At 40.0% G+C, this 23,689-nt stretch overlaps 1 protein-coding gene across 1 annotated transcript; it reads left to right on the forward strand.

Moving 5' to 3' along the window:
* Positions 1-1,224: 1,224 nt before the first annotated feature.
* On the forward strand, positions 1,225-17,421 carry vldlr (very low density lipoprotein receptor). The gene is made up of 19 exons (XM_020519036.2): positions 1,225-1,436; positions 3,519-3,638; positions 5,149-5,271; positions 5,890-6,012; positions 6,854-7,225; positions 8,953-9,075; positions 9,145-9,267; positions 10,151-10,270; positions 10,350-10,475; positions 10,825-10,996; positions 11,522-11,743; positions 11,868-11,986; positions 12,066-12,205; positions 12,409-12,550; positions 12,821-12,970; positions 14,783-14,860; positions 15,515-15,592; positions 15,880-16,049; positions 16,983-17,421. The coding sequence occupies exons 1-19, from the start codon at positions 1,367-1,369 to the stop codon at positions 17,016-17,018; spliced, it is 2,607 nt and encodes an 868-aa protein (XP_020374625.2). The 5' UTR covers positions 1,225-1,366; the 3' UTR covers positions 17,019-17,421.
* The last annotated feature ends 6,268 nt before the right edge of the window (positions 17,422-23,689 follow it).

Below are 23,689 nucleotides of genomic sequence, written 5' to 3' on the forward strand. Positions count from 1 at the left end.
CTGAGTTTTTCCAGCAATTTCTATTTTTGTCTCTTAGATGTGGTCTTGATACAGCCACATCCCCTACAGTGCTCAAGTCCTCACTTAAGCGATTAACTTCACATGTACTTTAGTGACAGTTATATAGGAACAGTGCACTGGTTTGTAATTCTAACATGTTTAATTCAATATTGGTTCTTTTAATATCTTGTCACTTCACTGTTAACTGCTGAATTCCTCTACTTTTGTTATGACACAATGGTCACATCTCTATGTTTGTAACCTGGTTATTTGATCTAATATTTGCATCAGACTACAATTCAGCAATTCATACTTTGGAGGTGTTTTCTCTAATACTGACCCCCAGATTCAGGTAAAACAAGGACCTACGCCAGAAGGTAAACAATCTTCCGCACTTTTGCCAAACTGGATTTGTCCAACAATTAAAGTTGAATAAACTTGAATATGTTTCTTGAATAAAATACCAGTATTACAGAAACAACTGAAAACGGCAAAAATATATGAATCCCTGTTTTTTTTCCATCCAACATCAACGTTTTGTGCAAAATCCCGTTAATTGTTGGGACTTGACCTCTTTATACAAAATTTATCTGAAGGTCAAGCGTCAGTAGCTTTCAGGAGAGCTTGTCTGACTTTATTAAGACTTAAAACAAAAGTCTTTCAGTATTAGTCTAATCAATTTTGCAATCCTATAAACACCTCTTGGGCACTTATTTCGAAGTTGAGTTTAGGATATCTGGTCGGCATGGACGGGTTGGACCGAAGGGTCGGTTTCCGTGTTGTACAACATCACTATTACTCTACCCAACTCCCCTTGATTTTGATGTAAAAATGTGACTATAAATAAACATTCGACCTTTGCACTTTTACCTCGTTTGTGTGGTATAGGGCCCATCTTCCTGCTCTGGCAAATCAGAACACAAGAAATGGGCAAAAAAAGAACAACACTCAAAAGTCTTTTGTGAAATATTTTCTAATCAACAGAAGTCTTTCATTGCGAGAACCCTGAACCAAATCTATTGCAGTCAGCGGTGAGAACTCATTCACCAATAATGGGAAGGCGTACATTCAGTAAATCAACCATTTACCGTCCCATCAGCGAGCAGCTATATCGACAGATATGAATTTACCATGCAGTTATTTAACAAGGTAATTGGGTTAGGAGGCACACAACCACCAACCAGTTGTTCCAGAGAGCAGAGGGAACGCATTTAAAAGCACGTCTGTGCGTCATTCTGGCGTGTCCGTCTATCCTTAGTTCGCTGGAGGGATTTAGAGGGAGAAAAAAAAAAAAAAAATATCCTGGTTCTACCCGTTGGTATTGGGGAACCAAGCAGTAGCTTGGCGCTGATAGTGGAACGCTGAAATGATCCCTCTCCGTGCGGTTTTGCCGCTGCTGCTTGCAGTGTGTGTGTATCAGTGCAGACATATACATGGTAAGTACTGTGACTCCATTATCTTAACACTGAGCTAGTGGCTGGGGTAAAGAAGCAGGTGGCAGGGCAAGATCCAGAGACAGGGGCGGGGGGAGAAGGAAGACATAGTTTTTAAAAAACGTGACCACAAGCTGAGCTGGTTTTATTTGCTCCTTTTTCAGTCATGGAGCTGTAATATTGAGTACTATCTGAATCGTGGCGGGTTACAATTTTTAAATGGAGATTCTTATTGTTGTAACAACCTCCTTCGCGAGCTTGTATACACTCCCTGTGCCATTCGCTCGTTCTTGGCTTAGTTGACTAATAATTGAAAAGCCACACTGTCGAGTAGGAAATGGCTTGGGAATTGTCAGACCTACATATACCTAAAATGGAACACTATATTAAAAGGGCAACAGTAGCATTTAAGGATGTGATCCTTGACTAGAAATGCTTTGTATTAAAAGCAAATAAAAATACTCCTATGGACTAAGGGAGAAGCGAACAATTATATTAAAGGTACTGTACTTCTAGGATACCCCATTCAGCCCCCTCCAAATGGGGGGGGGGGGGGGGGGGAAGAAATATTAGGTCCCACCAGCTAACTTTTTTTTTACTTTTAAAAGTAAATCTACATAGACTCCTGCTTAAGAGAACCTATTGGGTTTTAAAGCTGCAGACCTTGAAGCGTCTGCCTGCCTCATAACTTGGCGAATGTGATGCAAGCCTTGGCTAGAGTTACATTTACTGAATGGGTTAGGTTCTCAAACCAAACGTAGCTATAAACTTTCACTAGTCGGCATACTTTAAACCACAAATCGGGAGAGCATCACTGGATAGAGTACGCTGCCAAGGATCAAATGGCTAATCATTCCAGCTTTATTAGTACCTGGACTAAACTTGAGTCATGTCAACTTGCAGCAAGTTTAACTTGAAACTGAACCATCAGCCACTTCCATAGTGGTTACACTCTGGCTGTTCACCCTGAATTGCAGGCTTATCTCCTGTTTGACCTTGGCTTGGCTTTTAATAAGTCGAGTGTGTTTACTTAGAGTATTCGCGTAGCCCTATTCGGGACTGCTCCAAGTGGAGCAGGAGGTGACACGCCCCCCATGCCTAAGACGGTAAATTCGCTGCTTTCAGCCACCTTTCTCCCCCGGCACGGTCACAGCACTCATTGCTGAATGTGATCTAGAATGCCGTAGACAGCTTCTTAATCCGGCAGCTCCCTTACTCTTTCCCACCTTCTCTCCCCCCCCCCCGCCTCAGCCAAAACGACTTTGTTCACGAGAACAGGTTGTTTTGAACTGTTTAAACAAACGCTTTCTTAAAACCTTGGCTGTAGTTTGGCAGTGTGAAGCAGATCTTTCCTAAGAGTCGCAGACTAAATGACCTTGAACTGGCAACATGTTGCTTGTTTTGGTGAGGAGGAGCTCTACGTAACTATTTTTATATATACCTACACGTGGGTGTGTAGGTAAACGATAGCTTGTTTCTTTTTTCCCCTCTCTTTGTAATGCTGGTTACAAGGTGGGTTCCTCCAACATTAAATAACGAAGGAGAAACGTTGGCGTGCCGGGTCTAAGCAAAGGGGCTAGAAATCCGAGACCAGGATTTCGCGGCAAGTGGTTTGAAGACCAGCCTCAACCTGACTAATGCATAACCCATACAAGAGCTACCAGTTCAGAGTTCTGCCATTCACCCCCGTTCTAGTATGGGGAAACGTCCCTCAGTAAATTTAAATATCTGGAAAATTTCCTGAAGGGTCCAGACCCGAAACGTAAGCTTTCCTGCTTGGCCTGATGTGTTCACCCAGCTCTTAACATTGTTATCTTTAAATATCTGGAGTTTGTTTCAGCTTGCTAGTTATGCCTTTCTTCCCTCAAGTGACCTAAACTAAACCTTGCAAGTTGGTTTATAATAACTATATACAGAACCAACCAATTACTACTGCTCCAATGACAGGTGGTGCACTCACACCTGACCATGAAACAATTACTCAGTTAAGCTAGCAATACTTTATTAGATTAAAATAGCAAAATTGTGCTTAAAATTATCTAAAGCTAAGGTGCAAAAGATAAACTGCAACTTCTTTCCCCGGAGGCTCTCGAGTATCTTGTGAGGCATCACAATTCCAATGCCGAAATGGTCGCTGTATTCCCTCTGTATGGAAATGTGATGGAGATGAAGACTGCTCAGATGGAAGTGATGAAGCTGCCTGTGGTAAGAAGCTGAAATAGTCAATTGTCAGACTTTGAAACTGACATTGACTTCTACCTTCTATTATAGAAAGCATCAAGGGGACATGCCATAGATTTTAGCATGGATAGCTGAAGTTGCTATTGAGACTTGGGATTAAAATGCCAAAACATACAATTTTTTAAGCATACTCCTAATTAGAGTCTAACCTTGACTTGAGGTGTCTAGCTTGTCAATTGTTAGACACTGTCACTTTCAAGATTGCATCTCTCCATGGTGGAGATGCTATTAAAAATAGATTTTCTTCCATGCCCCTTTTCTTTTCTCGTCTAGAGTGAATGCTAGTGGTGATGTAATCACTTACTCTTCATATCCTAAGGTCAAGTATGACAGCAAACTTGAGCAAAAGTACAAACTAACTTCAGTGAAACTGACTGCTGGAGTCAAATTGTCAGCTGAGCTTTATGCTGTAAAGGAGTTTCAGTGGTGAAACTCACCACTCTAGGTGTAAACAACATCCTTTATCTGTCCTACATTACACACCTAAAGAAAGTAAACATCTTAACTTTTTTCATTATTTTTATACTGGCCTTAATTAGCTAACAAAGGCATTCATCCTCTGACTGGAGGACCAGCTCCTCATTAGTTACCTGGCTAATCCTGAGATTTTCAAGACTAATTGAAACCAATGCCCCATCTACACTGACATAGCAATGATCTGGCAAAGCTTTGCAATAGCTGTTTGCCTCATCACTTTTTCTCTTTCAATTGTGCTATCTATCCCTTGAACATTTAAATTCCTTTCAGTTAAAAAACTGATGTTGTGATAATGCCTTGACTAAGCCCTAGCAATCTCACTACACATCACCTTCCTCATTGACAAGCTTTTGTGTATCTGTTCCTTGATCCCCTTACCACTTCAGTTTCCATTACACTGACTAACTGCCTTGCTCAACACAATTGACACCTAACTTTGCAACTTGTTTCTGTACTCATGCAACATTTAAATGTTGCAAGTAGTTTAACTCCTGCAGGAAAACCTAGCACATGAGGCTAGATACTCCTTGAAGCATTAAGTAGGCCATGATTTTCTTGCCTCTCCAGGTGTGTAGAGGTTACAAATGGTGGTACCTGCTACATGATTTCTGAATGTGAATAATAGCTTGTCCCACTTTGTACAAAGGAATCATTATTGAAGACAATGGAACACAGCCTATAATTAGATTTAAACTCTGTTTTTTTTAAAAAAAACACCTCTTCTACAAATGACTAGGTTGGTTAACACTTTGTTTTTGAAATCTGAATATTCTAGGTTTTCCTCTAATCTTAGTGACAATACACTTGTATCTTCTGGCTTTGGTCAACTTGTAACCCTGAATTTTAAGTTTAAAATGGCAGTTATGAACAACTGGACCATATTGACTTGATCAATGATAAATCTGAAAAGCAGGTCTCAGTCTTAATTTTTCAATCTGGGTAAATGAAGTAGTTTAAGTTTTGAAGCTAATATTTGTGTGCAAATGGCTTTTTTTAGCCAAGAAGACCTGTGGTGCTTCTGACTTTGTGTGCCATGATGGACACTGTGTACCCAGTAGGTGGCAATGTGATGGCGATGCAGATTGTGAAGATGGCTCAGACGAAAGTCCAGAAGTCTGTCGTGAGTATTTAATGCTGGACACAAATTTATCCTAGCTGAGTATCTTTACTAATGCAGTATTAACAAACTGTCCTTGTCCAAAAGATTCCATACAATAGTCTTGCTGACTACAGCACAGGCATCAGCTGTCTCCTGCATAAGTAGGTTTGCCTTCCTGATAACATGGAGGTATGGCTAGAACTCCAACATGAAAATGTGAGTTTGGGGTTTTCATCACTGACATGGTACAGTCCTGAACTTGGGTCAGCTGGCAAAATATCAGCATGGGTTAATGACCTCTGCAGATACTGTTGCTTGTCCATCCAAATCAATCCATGACATAAGGCAAATGTCAATCCTAGGCTGAATAACAGCCCTGAAGAGAACTTAGGAATTGAATCAATTCCTTGTTTTGCCCACTTCAGTTCTTAATTTACTGGCATGCCAGTAACTAAATCTCTCTGAGCAATTGGCTAGAATATATATTGAATGCAACCAAACTAAGAATCCCTGCCATGAGAACTTACTGCTTTAGGTTACATGTTAAACAGCACATTTTTGACTCATTGCAGGAGTCAAATTCCCAACCTCCTTCTGCCTAAATGCTAGACAACTAATTCTCAAACACTTTCATTCCAGACATGAGAACGTGTCGTGTCAATGAAGTCAGCTGCAGTCCTGGATCTACACAGTGCATCCCTATACCCTGGAGATGTGATGGTGAAAGAGACTGTGATGATGGTGGAGATGAAGCAAATTGTGGTGGGTTGTTTAGACTAAAGTCTTGAACTACCTCCTACTAAACATCTGTTTAAATATCATGATGGGATGGTATACATGCCAATAGGGTCAAATTTTAGACTAATGCAAGGTAGTGATTATCCTTATCTATAATTCAAGATGCTTGACCTGCCAATTTTTTGCATTGGCAATGCACTTTATCTCCTATTGGAGCACTCCTATTGCTTTGCTTCATATTGTAAGCATACTTTAAGTTAAAGACAGGAGGCTTGGAAGGGATTTGAGAAACCCACCAGAAGGTGGTGGAAGTCAAGAATGCACAAGCTGGGAGGGTAGCAAGGCACAATCTTGTGTAGAGGCAAGGCTATCCTTGCCCAGGAAAATGGGGTTAGTTTATACTGTCTTCTGTAGTACAGACCAGATGGGCTGAAGGATTTTGGTCAACTGAACTATTAGTTTCCAACCTCCACTACAGATAGACTTGTACATATGTTTGCAAAACTGTTTACCCACTTTCACTTTACTGAAATCTAGATTTAAAAAGCCATGATGCTAGTTTTCTAGTCAAGTACTTGTTCAAATCTAACTTCAGGGTGTTGACTTGCCCACATTGCTGATTTGACTCTCTAACTAATAAAACACAATTGGCTGTAGATCTCATTAAGAGTCCCACTAACTTTCTAATCTTTTCATTTTAGCAATTGTTGCATCTAACATACCATGAAAGTCTATTGCTGAAATTCAACTTGAACATGTCTGTTCTGCCACTCTAGTGGGTTATATTGTGGCTGGTTAATTTAGCAGCTTCAGTTTGAGTACCAAATTGCTTTGAACAACTAACTTCAAACATTTTACCCTCTAGGTGCCCTCACTTGCAGTACACAAGAATTTACATGTGCCAGTGGCAGATGTGTTTCTAAGACCTTTGTCTGCAATGGTGAAGATGACTGTGGTGATGGAAGTGATGAGAAAGGCTGTGCACCACCAACCTGTGGCCCACATGAATTTCAGTGCAATAGTTCAGAATGTATCCCATTGCAGTGGGTATGTGATAGTGATGTTGACTGTGCTGATCACTCTGATGAATCCCCAGAACACTGTGGCCGCACACTCCCTCCCCCTGTAAAATGCTCTGCTGGTGAAATCCAGTGTGATTCAGGTGAATGCATCCACCGTAGATGGTACTGTGATGGTGATGCTGACTGCAGAGATGGAAGTGATGAAGTAAATTGCCGTAAGTAACTCTTTCTATTGTGTCAATGTCACTTCTGACTTAACAAACATGAATTATAGGGTATTGTTATATGGATGGAACTAGAAATAGTTCAAATGCTACAACATTCACCAATTATGGCTTTAAAGATTTAATGAAATGTTATTGGGGTCTTGAAGTTGACTAAAGGTCTGGACATCAGGTTTCTTGGTCTGACCTAAAATGTCACACATGACATCCCAATGCCTGATTCCAGCCTCCAGACCAGGTATATGGTCCTCCTGACATGTCTGCCTTGGGCAAATTCTGCCTGAACATAAGAACTAGGAGTAGGCTGTCTGGCCCTTCAAGCCTGCTCTGCCATTCAATAAGATCATGGCTGATCCTTTTGTGAACTCAGATCCACTTACCTGCATTCTCACCATAGCCCTTAATTCCTTTATTGTTCAAAAAAATTTGCTTTTTTTTTAAAGAAAAGCACTTTAGTGTCAACTAATTTACTACTGGGCAAGGAATTCCGTAGATTAACACAACCCTCTGGGTGAAGAAATTCCTTCTCAGTTCAGTCCTAAATCTGCTCCCTCTAATCTTTATGCTATGCCCTCTTGTCCTAGCTTCACCTGCCAGTGGAAACATCCTCTCTACTTCGATCTTATCTATTCCCTTTATAATTTTATCTTTCTATAAGATCCCCCTCAATCTTCTGAATTCCAATGAATATAATCCTGATCTACTCAGTCTCTCCTCATAAGCCAACCCCATCAACTCTGGAATCAACCTAGTGAACATCCTTTGTACACCCTCCAGTGCCAGTACATCCTTTCATAAGGAGACCAAAACTGTGCACAGTACTCCAGGTGTGGCCTCACTAGCACCTTGTACAGCTGCAACATAACCTCTGCTTTTATTTCAATCCATTTGCCTTCCTAATTACTTGTACCTGCAGACCTACCTTCTGTGATCATCAAAGGAGTCTTCAAGCTGGGAAGTTTCATAACTGAGACTGTCCCAGATATCAGTACAGCTCAACTCCAGAGCAGGTCCTATGGTATTTGTCATAACCATTTTTCACTGTTGCAAGTCAGGTTCCAAATTAAAGTGCTGCTAGCATTTTAAGGCTGGCTGTGCTTTATTGCATATCCCCTGCAACTGGTACTGATATGTTCCCTAATTCTCTTCTCCATCAATCCTCATTGAGATGGGGAAGAAGTCAGTGACCACAATCTCCTAGATAACTATTGCCCAAGTTTAAACTGGATCAGACTGAATATCCAAATCCAGGTATGGTGTCCGATGTGACTGCCAACATTTCTGTAAACCAAGTTGAGACTTGGACTACAGATCCAGTAATAACATGCACTTGATCACTCCACTACTCTGTACCTGGCAAGCAACAAATGCTGGCCCGGCAAGCAACACTCCCACATGCAAACAACTGCAACCACTTGTTTCCACAATCCTGTGACCCAGGTTTCATGGCTGGCACCCTCATTTGCCACCAGGGTAATGGCAACAGGCACAAGTTGTCTGTTGCTCAAATTAAACTTGAACATGTCTGTTCTGCCACTTTAGTGGGTTATATTGTGGCAGCTCATAATGGTCTCTCTAGCATTCTTGAACAATAGCTAGGTTCAAGGGGCAACCTGCACACTTCTACAATCCAACTGGCTTTCCTAAATGTATGACAGTAAATATCATCTGTAATATTCTCATCTGGCTTGTGAATATACCATGAGTTCTCTCTTCAGCTCCACAAACTTGTAGACCAGATAACTTCAGATGTGGTGATGGAAGCTGCATCCATGGAAGCAGGCAGTGTAATGGATTCAGAGACTGCCACGATGGCACTGATGAGATTAACTGCAGGAATGGTAAGAGATTGAAGTGTTGCATGCACCAACTTCAATTTGAGCAGTATTGACAATTCTCATTCTCTCCAGTTTCAGAGTGTACTGGTCCAACTAACTTCAAGTGCCACAGTGGAGAATGCATTGATATGACTTTAGTGTGTAATCAGCAGCAGGATTGCCAGGACTGGAGTGATGAGCCCCTCAAAGAATGTAGTAAGTGCTACTTGACTAGAACTGGTTATTCCTAGTTCAGAACTGGTCTAACTTAAACCACATACAATCCACTAGAGTAATCCAACCTTGCCATAGTATCTCATGAAGCAAATTCTTTCTATAAAGCCTTACCTGACTATATACCCAATAACCTTGACCTAAAGAACAATGCAGCACAAGAACTGGTCCTCCAAGCCTGCACTGGCACTTTTTTGTCCTTCATTCTAAAACTCATCACTTGCAGGATCTGTATCCCCACTTCCTTGTTAATTGTGTTCATCCAGTGTTTCTCAAATATTGCTACTGTCTGCTTCAACAATATCTGGCAATGCATTGCAGGCACTACACAACCTTTTGTGGAAAATCCTCAACTTTAAACTACCCCCTTGCACCTTGAACCTGTTTCTCCCTGTATCTCTAAGGGAGAAAAAGCCTCATACTTACCATCCATGCCATTTGCAAGCCTAGACTTCTGCTAGGCCATTCCTCAACCTGCCTTCCAATGAAAACAAAACCTTTGTTCATAGCTGAAATGTAAGGTTTTACTTGTGTAAACTAACAGGCCAAAGTCTGCCAGGCTGTCCTTGTTACAGCTTTAGTATTCAACATTGAATCAACAATATCAAACCAGGAGTTGTTTTTTAACTTGTAAACAAACTTCATTTGGTACATAGCTGGCTAATGTGCCTAAAATACACTTAACCATGCAGTAGGTATCAAACTTATAATTGGAATGGTGTTCTTGAATCTGCTGCAATAGTGAAATATGACTAATCTAATTTAAGGTACTTGAGTGAATAAATACAAATCATTAATGGCAATTTTCAACTGGATTTTCAATCTTGTCTAAACAGTAAGCTAATAGTTGTTACTCTACCTCCAGATTTGAATGAATGTCTAGCTAACAATGGAGGATGCTCCCATGTCTGCAGAGACCTTGTCATTGGTTATGAATGTGATTGTCCTGCTGGCTTTGAGCTGGTTGACAGAAAAACATGTGGAGGTAAAGACAAACTTGCAAGTTGCTTTTTCTTAGTCTTGTATCTTTCCATAATCTAAATTGTTGCTAACTTCATCTACAGATGTTGATGAATGCCAAAACCCTAGTGTGTGCAGCCAAATTTGTGTGAATTTGAAAGGAGGCTATAAATGTGAGTGCTATGAAGGATATCAAATGGATGCTGCCAATGGAGTTTGTAAAGCAGTAGGTAAGACTCTTTAAACAAGTGTCTTCTGGCATGCAAATTTTCAGCCCTATACTATAAATCTTAGCAAGGTCAAACTTAGAATTTGCCAGCTATTCACTTCATGTTTGAATCTTGATTTGCCATTGCTCATGTTAAAGTCAAATGAATCCCATTCTTAAGAATTTGGTCAACCAGTTTTGCTCACCCTAGAGCCAATTTCTTTCCTAGGCCTAACTAATTCTTAAGTGCAAAAACACAACTACCTATATTCTCATCTGTGGCTCTGCTGCATTGAGCAATCTTCTGCAGGAATGGTAGGTTACCAAAATGAGTTCTGACTCAAAGATTGACTGACTTTATTTCTTTGCAGGCAAAGAACCTTATTTAATGTTTACTAATCGGCGTGACATCCGGAAAATAGGACTAGAGCACAAGGAATACACTGAGGTGGTTGAGCAACTAAGAAACACAGTAGCACTGGATGCTGATGTTGCAGAGCAAAGACTCTTCTGGGCTGACTTGGGAGAACGGGCAATTTTCAGGTAACTAGTGAAGTCATCAACTGATGATCACTAACCTGCCCATATCAGGGGGAAAACCCCTGAATTTGACTCTAATGCCACGTACCAAGTGGTTTTTGGCCTTGATGCATGGCACAAATGCTTCCTGAGACTTCCTTCTCAATCTTTAGACATGCACTCCAGTTCCATACCTGAGCTTGCTGTGTGGACCTCTTAACAGTCTGGTTCTCCACCAGTTTGTGATAAGAAATTTTTTGTAAATTCTACAACCCTTGAGCCTGCTCACCACAATTCTACCAACACTTTTTTTTTGGTCCAGACTTGGTTATGAGTTGAATGTAGTCTTGTAATGCCCACTTTCTAGGGCAATGAACTGAACTCTTCTGAAATGGAAACTTCTCCAGCTGTTTCAATGGCACAACATCTTTTCTAGGCAAAGTCTGCACTACTTGACACTGTCTAGCATACAACTTGTTAATAGCTCCATATTAATACATTTAGCAAAAGCCTTGAACTACAACTTCATACTAATTTGTTCTTAAACAGCACTTCTCTGGACCAACGGAGTTCAGAAGGCCACTCCAGAGTTGTTGGTGATCTCAGAGTCCCTGTGGGAATTGCTGTAGACTGGATTTACAAGAACATCTATTGGACTGATCTAGGCTATAAGAGTCTCTCTGTGACTACCTTTGATGGAACCAAAAAGAAGACCCTCTTTGACACTGATCTAAGGGAGCCAGCTTCTATAGCTGTTGATCCACTAAATGGGTAATTAAAACTTTCAATTAACTCCAAATACAGACCAAACAAGGGTATGCTTTCACATCAAAGCTATTGACAATTTCTAGTAAATGTTGGCTATGTAAAATGAAGTTTCTAACTCCATCTACAGATTTGTTTACTGGTCAGACTGGGGTGAACCAGCAAAGATAGAAAAAGCAGGAATGAATGGTGTTGATCGACAGCTTTTGGTTACCAGAGACATTCAATGGCCTAATGGAATTGCACTTGGTAAGCAAAGCTTTTGCTCACATGCTCTTGCGCTCTCCCTGAAAAGAATCCTTTATCTAATGCCTGTCTTTGTCCACAGATCTTGTGAAAAGCCGGCTGTATTGGGTTGACTCCAAAATGCATACACTGTCCAGTGTGACCCTAAGTGGACAAGATAGAAGAAGAGTGCTGTTGTCACATGACTTCCTTGCTCATCCTTTTGCAGTTACTGTATTTGAAGTAAGGATGTGCTTTGCTTGCTATTAAAAACACTTGGTACTACTTTGGCAGACTGAGTAATAGAGCACTAGCATAATGGCAAACTTTCCAAACTAAAAGCTTATTGGTGATAGCTGCATCTCTTGTAATTTGGCCAATTCATTTGATGAATTGTATCTTTAAAATGGCTAAGATCCCTCAACTCACTACAATAATTCCCTTAGGACCGTGTCTTCTGGACTGACGGGGAAAACGAAGCTATCTATGGTGCTAACAAGTTCACAGGACAAGATGTGGTGCTCTTTGCTTTCAATCTTAATGAACCTCAAGATATCATAGTTTATCATCAACTTGTGCAACCATCAGGTATGAGCTTTGGATAATCTAACTTCTTGCCTTCAACTAGAATATCTACAGATGCAGCAGAATATTAAAGGAATTTGCCCAATGCTTGGTATTGCATGAGACCTTCTTCCATAAGGAAGATGCAGTGAGTTGCCATAATGAGCTGTTAAGTTGCATTAGAATAAGCAAAGGAGTACTCCATGGTACACTCTAGCTTGGCAAGTTGAAATGAGCAGTGTTCCAGATATAAACTTTGCAATTCATTTATATAATAACTTTCTCCTTTAACAGGGAAGAACTGGTGTAATGGGAAAGTAAGGAATGGAGGATGTGAACACATGTGCCTGCCAGCTCCTCAAATTAACAGCCATTCCCCAAAGTACACCTGTGTATGTCCCTCTGGCATGGAGCTAGCACAAGATGGTCTACAATGCAGAATGGGTATGCAGGAGTTTAACACTTCCCCTTTTTGTCTCAAACTTTCCACAAACCTGACTTCCTCCTGTAGAAGAAAATATTGTAAGAATGTGAATCTTGCTGGCAAAGCAACATTGGCCTAGCTACCATGACTTGGGTGCACCTAGAGCTCTCAACAGTCCAGAATATGGCATGGTGGGAGCATGGAGGCCATAGCAGCATGTTTGCTCCTCCAGTTGATAAAGCCATGAGTTTTTAGATGTTGCAGTTGAATAGACTTGGATTCTCAAGTGGCCATTCTGAATCCAAAAAGCACTTGGATCAAAGCACTTTTTTATGTAGTCTGAATTCACTGTAGCCTTTCTGACTAGGGAGCAATCACTTGAAATGGTTTCACTAGAATGGTACACAGGAAGAGGTCACAATGTCATATGGTTGACCTTACTTCCTAGCACTCAAACATGTGCTAAGGATAACTTGTTAGTGAGCACCACAATTGTTATGGCTGCATGCTAGTCACCAGACAGTTGCAGTTTGCCTTGTTGAGATTCTCCCTTATTAAAATGAGATGAGCAGGGTAGTCCTTATGGCAGAGCATTAACCAAACAGCTTGGGTATTGCTTCCCTTTGAACAGGGCTTCCAGTTCCTCCAGAGCAAAGATAGTTGCCATCTGTTCCTTGTGTCATAGCTGACAATCTTCCACTTTACAATCTGTCCTATCCTTCACTGGATTAAGGAACATGACTTTATTCTCAGGGTTCAGCCCTAACAGAATCCAACTACGGTGCATAGCATGTTTGCAGTGCATGACCCTACCAAACCCTCCGCTTGGACCTCAACAGACCACTCTTCACACTAGTGGGTTTCTAACAAAGTCTCACCACACCATCAAACCATGTGGTAGAATAAGAGTTTGATGTGGGTTGATTAGTTCATATGGTAGTTCCAACATTTAGACTAGCTTAGATAAAACATCTCCATGCCAAGGAGACCAAATCTGCATTCAGATGATGGGCCATGATCAACTAAGCAATTCTGCTAGATCTAGTCTGAATTAAGCACTAAAGATCTGATTCCCATTCACTACAGGTAGCTTTACATCAGTCAGCAAAAGATGCTAGTTATGCCTAATGGCTTCAGGAATCTTAGATGGGTTAGCTTTCCAGCAACATGGAACAAATTTCCAGTAAAACACAATCTGGTAGCTTGTGGAGGAAATGGTCTCCTTATTGGAAAATACTGCCTTTCTTAGCACTAGCAATACCCAGGCTCAAAACACAAGCTGTTAAGGTGGCTTCATTTTTTCCTGATTAATCCAAATGACTGACCCAGACGCCAGAGCCAAGACTTGACCTCTGGTGTAAAAGGATATGCAAGAGATGCTACAATCTAGATGCAGCAGTTGTCCAACCATGACTAGAATGTCCTCTTGCAAAACTAAGCCAGATAGGATTAAATTTTTAATCAGTTTGTCTTTATCATAAGACTAGAATTGTTAAGGGGGTTATTTTTCCTAGATTTGAAATTTTTCTTTGAGCACTTGTCCATTATCACTACAAACTGCCTTTTTATCCAGTTATACCACTTCCTGCAGGCTTAATCTTAAAGCTGTTCACAGATGGAAATATCTTGACTGAAATAGTGTCACTTGAGCAAAATGCTGGTCCAGAAAAAGGACAATACAATCCTGTGTTCCACTGGATTTTTGTCTACTTTATAGAAGTGGGTTAACAATTGGTATTTATAATGGAAGTCTCCATGAAAAGTTGCTAACATCACTTGGGAACTGCAATCAACTAGTATGAATTGAACTTTTTGACTTTTTCCCTTCTAAGGAACTACAAGTACTGGACGTGCTCACATTCTACCTTCTGCTTCCCACATAATGTCAACTGTACTACCAGGCTCTAGAGGTAACATTTGTGTAATGGCACACTCTAAACAATGTGTTTCTCTCCTTTGGACATCAGAAATTGCAAAAGCTGGTTCCAAATCCCTGGGCTGCAAAGTGTCTAATCTGGCCAGTCCCATGTGGCAAGAGGAGACAACATTGACTGCCCTTTAGCTCCTTTCCATCATTGGAAGGGCTTTCATTCTAAAGGTGGTGAGCAACAAACATCCAATGGAATTTAAGTAGCACTAACCTACAACTGGGAGAAAGTCAGGATCTAAACTAGCCAGGGTTATTGGGATAAAAGGGTTAGAATAAGACTTCTGCTTGGACTTGGTTTCCTGACTTTTTTCTTACTGATTTGCACTAAGTCTACAATATTAGGTCACCTTCTCTATGCTGCAATGTCCTGTTTAACTCTAGTGCTGGGCCATGCAAGTACAAACTTGCAGAAGGAGCAGGTAGCTAGCACTTCTGCATGCTATTCAAAGTAACAATATTGAACTGAGGCATTGGAGTCAATCTTGACTCTGGACTGAATGGGGGAAAGCATAAGGTGCTGAACTGACCCAAAGTTCACATCTGAAGTAATTCTGAATTGCATAAGCTTCCTTCATTTTCACTCAAACAATTTTCCCATGAACACATTGCTTCAGATGACTGTCTACTATTGCAGATACAAATTTGAGTATCCCACTTGAAGTGAGCCAGTTTGGGAAAGGATCAACAGCTGTCTGGATTATTATTCCTGTTTGTAAGTAAAAATCACTTTGGAAACTTTTCTGCCTTGCAAGATTGCAAGACTTGCATGTTAACTAGCTGAATGTAGTCTCCATCTAATATACTTTATTCCTCAACAGCATAGTTTCTTTTCTGACTTACTATACCACTTGGCTTTGCATTACTTTCTCTTTCCATCAAGCTGTTTGGTCAAAGTGACAATTTAACACTAGTCTGGCATAATTTCAGCTACTCTATAGCACTTTTGGGAACAGTTTTTTATAGTTCAGAATGTACTCACTTGTGCCAACTTTCTTTCAGTGCTTGCTACAATAGCTTGTGTAGCTGGTTATATCGCATGGCGCAACTGGCAGAACAAGAATACAAAAAGCATGAATTTTGATAATCCTGTCTACTTAAAAACTACAGAGGATGACTTGAACATTGATCTCAACAGGCAAAGTCAAGCAGTTGGCCATACCTACCCTGCAGTAAGTAATATGGCTTTTGAGTGAACTCTTCTTTACTGCTACTTCAACTGAAACCAAATTGAGATTTTGATAGCTACTTGCCCAGTCTGGATGAATTCAAGAACCTAGATTTCAAATTTTTTTAATCTTCTAACTAAATCATAACAAATTGGCAAGTGCCAGAGATCATTCTGGAAGAACAGTTTCTCAGCAAATTAGATTTTTGTTGCTTGCAACAACTTTGGGGAAGAGAAGGCAAGTTAATTTTAAACTTGTGGTGTTAACCAGGTTAACATTTGCCCTTGGGTTGTAGCTTGCTAGTCCAGCTTTCCTAGAAGCAGACTTTAATTCCTCAACTGGTTATAGCTTGCGAGTCCAGTTGGCTGCAATGTGGCTTTTGTTAAAACCATGTTAACATGGTTCTTGTAAAATTAAAACAAGATTTTGTTCAGAAAAGGACAAACGTATGTAACAAGCAAAACCAATAAGCCCATTTTGGGCAGCACACTGGCTCAGTGGTTAGCACTGCTGCCTCAAGCTCCAGGGACCTAAGTTCAATCTTTCAGCCCCAGGTGACTGTCTGTGTAGAGTTTGCACATTCTCTCTGCTGTGTGCATGGACACCCACACAGACTTAAAGAGCAGGGTAGATGGATTGGCAAAACTAAATTGCCCCTAGTGCCCAAGAATGTCTGGGTTTGACATGGGAAATCAGGAATGGGTTTGGGTGGGATGCTCTAGAGGGGTCGAGTGGACTTGGACTGAATGGCCTGTTTCCACACTGCAGGGATTATGATCTAAGTAAAATTGTTTTTGCCATGCATGGGCTTGAACACCATGCATTTCCCAGGATCAGTCTCATTCATACTAAGTTAGTCTCCACTATATCTTCTAGACAGTAATTTTTAAGCTTGGTGTATTAAACTGATTGCTGTCTTCACTCTCTACTACTTAGATTTCCATTGTCAACACTGAAGATGATTCAGCGTGATTGCTTGAGGGACTTTTACCAACTAGTTTGATATGCAGCTCAGTGACACTATACATCACCTAGATGACAGCATGTAATATGGTTTTGAACAATTTTCTACATGTAACTTATTTAAGACTAAAGTCACTGTTATTCCTTAATCTTGCAGTATTAACTTTTCAAGCACTTTTCACATGACACCTTTTTATGGTGAAATGCAGATTGGTATCTAAAGATACTGTTAATTGTATAAACTTGTAAATAAGTCTTGAGCATTTTGAGTACAGATTTTTTGCAATGACTGGGGTAAAGGGACAACTGCTGTGTTTGTAAGATTTTTATATGCCAAATATGCATTTGTCTAAATTAATCTTGCCATGTTTCCAATACTGCTAATGAAATAAAGTTCATAATTGCATTTGAATATAGCTGTCTCTTTCCACCAGAAACTATAAACTGTAGGCTAGCCCAACTCATCTGCTTTCACACTTGAGGATATGATATGGTGGATGAAAGCCCATCAAACAAATTAGGTTTTACCAGTCAAAACCTTTTTTGAGGTCACTGCACATGTTTCTCCAACCTCTGCCAAATAGCATGGTCATACTTAGCTCAACAGGCAATAACTAGTCCTTGCCAGGACTGAGCCTCTTTCATTTTCAACATCAACAGGTAATATTACAGACCAAGCAGGTGCTGGAGATCTGACAGTGAAATTCTCATCCACAGGTCTTAGATGCTAACAGACTAGGAAAGCTAACACTAGAATGTCAGCATAACTAGCAATGTGATGTTCTCTAACAGATGGCCATTAAGCAGGCATAAGACTTCCACAAAGGCAACAGGAAGCTTGCTTGAATGGTAGCAAGGCTTGGAGTTCAAGGATAGTGTCCAAGATGATAAAGACAGCTGCATGAGACTACTGACCAACTTGATGGGATTTTGAAAACTGAGTTGAATTTCCTATGACATGTTATCCTAATGTGGTGAGCAACTACTTTTAAGCTCTAGTCCCTCAACCAAAGATTTGGGTATAATATCGAAGCTAACTTTCATACTAATGGGCACTTGCCATTATCATGGCAATTTTACCCTCCTCACTCTCTACCATTTTAATGAGTTGGCATCTTAAAGTACTTGGTCCCTGATTTTGACTTTACAGAAATAGGCAAGTTTTTGCCTTAGTGCAAATACAGCATGTATGTCAGGGTGGTGATCTGGAATTTGATTTGGGGAGATATACCACCCCCTGTGTAATGGCTTGGAAAGTTCTGCTTTAGCCTTGCATATCTGCATGATGACCACTTGTGGATCTAATGCACCACTCAAGGCTGCTAATCCAACAAGCTGCTTTGCTGTATGTAGGTTTTTCTTTCCCCCAGCTGTGCACTCCCAAGGAAAGGAGTATTCCACTATCCGCATACTCCTGACTCTGGGCAGTCAGGTGAGTAGCTTAGTCTTTGGCCTCTGGCCTGCTTTCAGCCAGTTTGTTTTCATTATGGCTTTTTCTGGGCAATAAAGGAGTCTTTTTGCTGCAATTGTCCTGGCTTGAGCTATGAGCATATCTAAGTGATCACCCCAATGTGATCAAGTTGCACTGACCAGGAAGCACCCCTCCATTCCAAAAAATTTGCTTGTCTTTATCTGCAGCAATCAATGGTTGCAGTTTCTAGGGCAGCATGAACTAATTGCTAGTGATCAAGAATGGATGCAAATAGAACAAGTAAAAGCAGTTTTAGCTTCAAATATTTGGATTTAGCTCCCACAGCAGCTCCTGTTACATTGCAGGGGGAAGATTCTGTGGGATTGCCTGGTTGTTGTACTGATGGTAGGTTTTTGCTATGGCAGGCCATCAGCCTGCTTGGCTAGAAGAAAAACTTGGCTCCACTTAAGTTTGCCACAGAGCAGCTTCTCTACAAAAGAGTACAGCTGGCAGTAACAATGCAGCCTCACACTTTGTATTACATTTAAACCTCACTTTTTTATCTCCCATCTGGTGATCCCATAACCATGGGATCTGACAATGGTGTTCTTTCTAGCCAGCACATACCAAGGATGGCTTATGTAGAAATGTTCCTGAGGGATCAGCCACTTCCACTTGCCCAAAATAAACTTCCTGAAACACATGACTCCTTGGTTATGTTGCAGGCACAGTTGGCAAATGAAATGGATTGGACACAAGGAAAGAATACAAACATTCTGCCATGGTTCAAATCATCCATGAAGAAAATTGTATTCTGAAAGTGACCTGATCAAAAAAAACTCTGCTCTTGCTTTGAAAGCAGGGGCAGATCTCAAGGATGAGGTAGTTGTAGTGGTGGGTTTTTGGGAAGGAAATGTAATTTAGGATTTTACTGCTGGAATCAGTTAAGATGCTCATTGACACTGGACTTAAATGGTTTGCCAAAATGGAAATGAGAGAACCAAGGTGGTAGAATTCCAGAGAAGGATATTGAAGGACATGATGGCCATGAAATGCTTGGTGTGAAGAAGAATGGGAGAGGTACTAGTATTAGAACAGAAACATGCCAAAACTGATGGTAGAGGTTAACATGCTTTCATTCTGATTTGTAAAATTTGGAGGAAGAGGATTCTGCAAAACATGGTGTTTTGAGTAAAACAAAACTCTACTGAAAATAAGGTGCTGGAGACACTCACCGGCTCTGGTGGCATCTACAAAGAGTTGGCTGGAGTCCAAAACTAGAAGACACAGGTGAGGGGAAAGATTTTAAAAGGGACCTAAGGGACAACTTCATGCAGTGGGTGGTGTGTATATGGAAGGAGTTGCCAGAGGAAGTGGAGGCTGATAGTTACACTATTTAAAAGTCATCTGGATGGATACAATAATTGGGAAGGGGTTTAGAGGGATTTGGGCCAAATGTTGGCAAATAGGACTAGATCAGTGGTCGACATTGGATGAGTCAGACTGAGGAGCCTGGAAACAGACCTTATGAAACTAAGTCCAGTGACCCTTCTGCTACTGATCTGGAAATTTGATTTGGAAACTTTGACTTATAGGATATAACTTTTCAAGATTCTTCAAAATAGGATGAAGGTATAAAGAATGAAGCTGATATGTTTAGCCTAGATTCATTAGTAGAAATACAATAGATTTGGAATTGAAACAGTTAAACCAAACATACTATTCATTAATCAGGAACAATGCCTGAGTGTTTTCACTTGATAAAATAAAGTACTAATGATGAATGGGCTGTGATCCATCAGCTGGTAGCTTCAGCTGACTATTGGAATAGAAGTTTTACAAGTTGATAAACCAAATGACACTTCCAATTTTTCTCTCAAATTTCCAAGAAAAACTAACTGCTGTTTGTGAGTTGGCTTTAAAACCATTTCCAATAACATGAAGACTGCTCAATTTGAAAAATGAAAGCAGGAGCAGATTAAAAACTCATGTAAATTCTATAATGAGTATTTCAAACAGGAGGAAGGATCAGAGCCTGTTATGTTAACACTGGAGAGATACTATGATGGTCAATCGCAATGAGAAAAGTGTACTTTACAGCTGTGAAGTAAATAGAAAGTGAAATAGAAATATCAGAACAATTACAGACTGAATCATAAAAGCAAATATTAAATGTTAGCTATCCAACAACGAGCCTGGAAAATGCAAAGGTACCTGAAAGGTTAGATTAGAAAATGATCAGAGATTTTCAAAGGCTATGACAGAATTACAAACCAATTGTGGGAATAACTGATTGATGTTGCGGTTCATATATTAATTGTAAAACAATATCCCATACATCTTCAATCCAGAGACATTAGCTCAGGTGAGGGAAAGGATTAAGTTCATGATGGACAATGACATTGTTTAGCTGAGTCACAGCTCACCTTTCATGATGGTGCAAAGACTAAATGGATCACAAAGATTCTGAATTAACCATGGCAAAGTTAATGTAGTAACGAAAACAGATTCATCCTCACCAAGACTGGGTGATTGCGTTGAATTAATTGGACATACAATTTAGTACAAAAAGAACAGTGGAAAGGTTTGCTAATAAAGAGCACAAGTGTCAGCTTTTGTGACACCAGATGAACTTTGCATTGATAAAGTCACACCATTTTACATGAAAGATGCACCAGTAATGTTTCAGTGATTAGCCAACAGACTAACTGACAGACTGTGTAATTGCATTGTTTGCGTCAATCATTTGGGTCTTTTTAGCCAAACCTAGGAAGAGCATTTATATTTGCGTGAACTTTAAGATCAACTTCAAAAAGTGAATTTGATCATACATTTGTCTGAGAGCAAATTTGCCAAGGCAATAGTGAATTATTTGGCCCACACTGTGATACAAGACCAAGTACAACCAGAGAATCAAAAATATGGGTTATTTTAGATTTTTCCATGCCTAGGACAAAACATTGCCTACATTGCTCAGTCCTTTGAGTATAGGAGTTGGAACGTCATGTTGAGGTTGTGCAGGACATTGGTGAGGACTTTTCTGGAGTACTGTGTCCCATTCTGGGCACCCAGTTAAAGGAAGGATATTATCAAGCTGGAGAGGGTTCGGAAGAGATTTACCAGGATATTGCCAGGTACGGAAGGTTTGAATTATAAAGAAGGGCTGAACAGGCTGGGACTTTTTTCACTGAAGTGTAGCAGGTTGAGAGGCAACCTGATAAAAGTTTATAAAATAGTGAAAGGTATAGATAGAGTTGATGGTAGTTGTCTTTTCCCTAGGATGGGGGATCTCAAAACTAGGGGACACATTTTTAATGTGAGAGGAGAGAGATTTAAAAACAAAAGGCATGAGGCAATTTTTTTGCACAGAGGGTGGTTTGCATGTGGAATGAGCTTCCTGAGGAAGTGGTGGATGTTGGTACAATGACAACATTTAATAGTCATTTAGATAAAAGTACATGCATAGGAAAGATTTGGAGGGATATGGGCCAGGAGCAGATAGGTGGGACTAGTTTAGTTTGGAATTATTTTTGGCATGGAGTAGTTGGACTGAAGGGTCAGTTTCCATACTGTATGACACTATGAAATTTTATGTTATGTTGGTATGAGTGGAATTTATTGCAAGTTTGCTCTGAATTTGAGCACTGTCATTGCTCCTTTAACAAACTTGAAAAAATGCTGAAAATAATGGATACAAGGGTGTCAGTGTCTCTGAAGATGTAAAAATTCTGCTGACAGTTGTACCATTTTAGTCATACCCAGTTATAAAAAGCTATTCAAACTAACTGTTCATGCCAGCAACATTGGTGTGGCGCTCGTTTGCTGCAAGATAATAAGATGAGAATTGAAGCTCTGTCAGTTATTTTTCAATGAAACTGACAACATGTCAACAATAATATTCAATGCTGATGAAGAAATATTGAGTCTTGTGATGGCTCTACATTACAGAGAAACAGACATCAGTAACATAGAAGAAATTGCTACTTATACACACCACAATCCTTTGATTTTCTTGGAAAAATTTTGGGACAAAAACTTACAAAGATGTCAATGGAGCTTAATCCTTCAATTCTATAATTAGAAAATTGTACATGTGCCTGGAATTGAAAATGTTGTAATAGATGCTTCATTATAGCACATGTGAAGGACATTGAGTGATAAGTTGCCTATACTGTGCAAACTTATGCAAATTGTGGTTGCTGTGTAACTCACTGTATGTTTGCTGTTAGCATGTTATTACTGTTGAGCATGATACCGTAATAATGTTAAGGGAATTTTCTCATGAGTATTGCCTCAAAGATACCTTTTTCATTCTTCTTTGGGAAATGGATGATGTAGGATATATGATTTATATATATTTTACTATCAATTGTTATAGGTTTCTTTGAGTTTTGAATTAAAGATATGGGCTTTTTGTGTCTGAAAAGTTTAACGATAAGCTTGTATTTCTGTTGCCATAGTGATTTCTTTTGAAACAACTTGATAGAGAGGTTATTTTCAGAATTAACAGGTTTGGTGTACATTTGAAGACTTTTACAACTGAGCAAAGTAAACAATTATGCATTAGGAATTTCTTTAGAAATATCTGGGCTTTTTCTATTTTTAAGGTTCTAGGAAACCACCAAAACTTAAATATTTCAGTTTGGAGCAGATCCACTGAAGTCCTTGGATGAAGATGAATGTATAAAGTGGTGATCCTGAGAAAGGGAGAAGATAATAAAAGTAGATTATCTTTTGAGCAAGGAGTTTATTAATAGTTTCAGACCAGATGTACTTGAATAAAACCTCAAAGAGGTTATTTTGAAGTTGATTCAGAGATAGTAGGAACTGCAGATGCTGGAGAATCTGAGACAACAAGGTGTAGAGCTGGATGAACACAGCAGGCCAAGCAGCATCAGAGGAGCAGGAAAGCTGACGTTTTGGGTCTAGACCCTTCTTCAGAACCTTTTCTGGACCTTTTTTGAAGATGAGTCCAGACCCGAAACGTCAGCTTTCCTGCTCCTCTGATGCTGCTTGGCCTGCTGTGTTCATCCAGCTGTACACCTTGTTATCTCTTATTTTGAAGTTGGGAATGTTTAAACTCAGATGTACAACAGTTCCAAAAACAGCTATCATTTCTGGACTATACGTTGAAGTCACAGTTATGTTAAACCTTTCAAGGTGTTAAAGAAAACTATTGTTCTCTGGTGTGAGTATCTTTTGAGATACTGTATAGGGCTTTTTTTTAGGATTCGTATCGGGGTGTTTTAGAATCTATCAAGGGCTGTTT

Source organism: Rhincodon typus, chromosome 3, assembly GCF_021869965.1.
Source record: "Rhincodon typus isolate 14 chromosome 3, sRhiTyp1.1, whole genome shotgun sequence".
NCBI lineage: Eukaryota > Metazoa > Chordata > Chondrichthyes > Orectolobiformes > Rhincodontidae > Rhincodon > Rhincodon typus.

Excerpts from the sequence above, each read along its gene's own strand:
- vldlr (XM_020519036.2), top strand. The coding sequence starts at position 1,367 with ATGATCCCTCTCCGTGCGGTTTTGCCGCTGCTGCTTGCAGTGTGTGTG. Across the intron at positions 11,744-11,867 it reads GCTGTTGATCCACTAAATGG|ATTTGTTTACTGGTCAGACT; the intron begins GTAATTAAAACT and ends CTCCATCTACAG. Across the intron at positions 14,861-15,514 it reads TGTACTACCAGGCTCTAGAG|ATACAAATTTGAGTATCCCA; the intron begins GTAACATTTGTG and ends CTACTATTGCAG.